The 1,150-nt window shown below is 40.2% G+C and overlaps 1 protein-coding gene across 1 annotated transcript; it reads right to left on the minus strand.

The window, feature by feature from the left end:
• Window positions 1-252: 252 nt before the first annotated feature.
• Window positions 253-801, minus strand: LOC107736043 (WD repeat-containing protein 7-like; the record flags this gene model as incomplete). The annotated part of the gene is made up of 3 exons (XM_016547557.1): window positions 253-398; window positions 474-593; window positions 725-801. Coding segments are annotated over 3 exons (343 nt in total), but the record flags the coding sequence as incomplete, so codon positions are not given.
• Window positions 802-1,150: the final 349 nt, after the last annotated feature.

Below are 1,150 nucleotides of genomic sequence, written 5' to 3' on the forward strand. Positions count from 1 at the left end.
GGTCGTCTTATATTCGGGCCAATACGGTAAATGCACGTTATAAGCGACCCAAACTCAATTTTGTGCGGAGCAGCATTTACTGTGAAATGACACTGAAAAAAACTGGATCATGAGCTGCATGCATGCATGCATACAAACACAGAGCTGTGATTCACTAAGAAACACTCACATTGCACTAAGCCATATCAGGATTTTAGATTTATTTCGACTAATCGTGCAGCTTTAGTACTGTAGCATGTGTTGTTGCATTACCTGGCCGGTAGTTTGTAAATGTAGCTGCAACCATCTTCGGTCCAGATTATGACTTTATCAGCAGCAATGAATTCTCCTCCGACCCACGACTGATTGTTCTCGCTCGGGACCGAACACAGCAGGGAGAAATCCCCCGCATCAAACACCTGCAGCACAGATCAGTATAACTCAAACCATAATGTGAAGCACAACATCACAAACTCATAATCGCACACACTCACCCTCCAGTACTTCGAACACACCACCAGCAGCGAGAGCTGTGTGAATGTGCAGAACGAGATGCTCTGGCAGCCCTGACAGTAGATGGGCTTCGACTCTTCCTCAAAAACAGGGTCCAGATCCTGCGGGAAACACACACACTTTCATTCTCCAGCAGGACACACTCTATGACGCACACATTCTGTCCATCTACACGGGGTTTCTGTCTAGAACATGTGTTTATTGACATGTACGGTTGAGTTGAACTGTTCACCTGCATCCTGCTGACGTCAGCGGTGATGATCCACACCTTAAGAATCCCAGTGACAGACACAGCCACCACTGTGTCCTCTGAAACACACACTTTAAATGGTGAGAAACCTCCAGATTGAGAGTCATTATGAGCTGTATTTAAAGGATTATTGCTGTTTATGCTCAACTTAATCTCTATGAACTCCAAAACTATGATACTTGTATGGTAATTTAAGTAATTTTGTTGGTAGATTTTAATTTTGTGGCCATTAACTAGCAGCTTTTCAGTGTGCTAAGAATTTTTTAATGAATGAATATAAAATAAATAAAACCAATCTAAATCTTTCTATCTATATTTACATATAAATACATTTTGAATAAGTCATTTGTAAATTTAAAAATCATACATTTTAAATGTGTAATTTAAGTAATTTTGTTGGAAGATTTA

Source organism: Sinocyclocheilus rhinocerous, unplaced genomic scaffold, assembly GCF_001515625.1.
Source record: "Sinocyclocheilus rhinocerous isolate Xijiao unplaced genomic scaffold, SAMN03320098_v1.1 C36452561, whole genome shotgun sequence".
In the NCBI taxonomy this organism is placed as follows: domain Eukaryota; kingdom Metazoa; phylum Chordata; class Actinopteri; order Cypriniformes; family Cyprinidae; genus Sinocyclocheilus; species Sinocyclocheilus rhinocerous.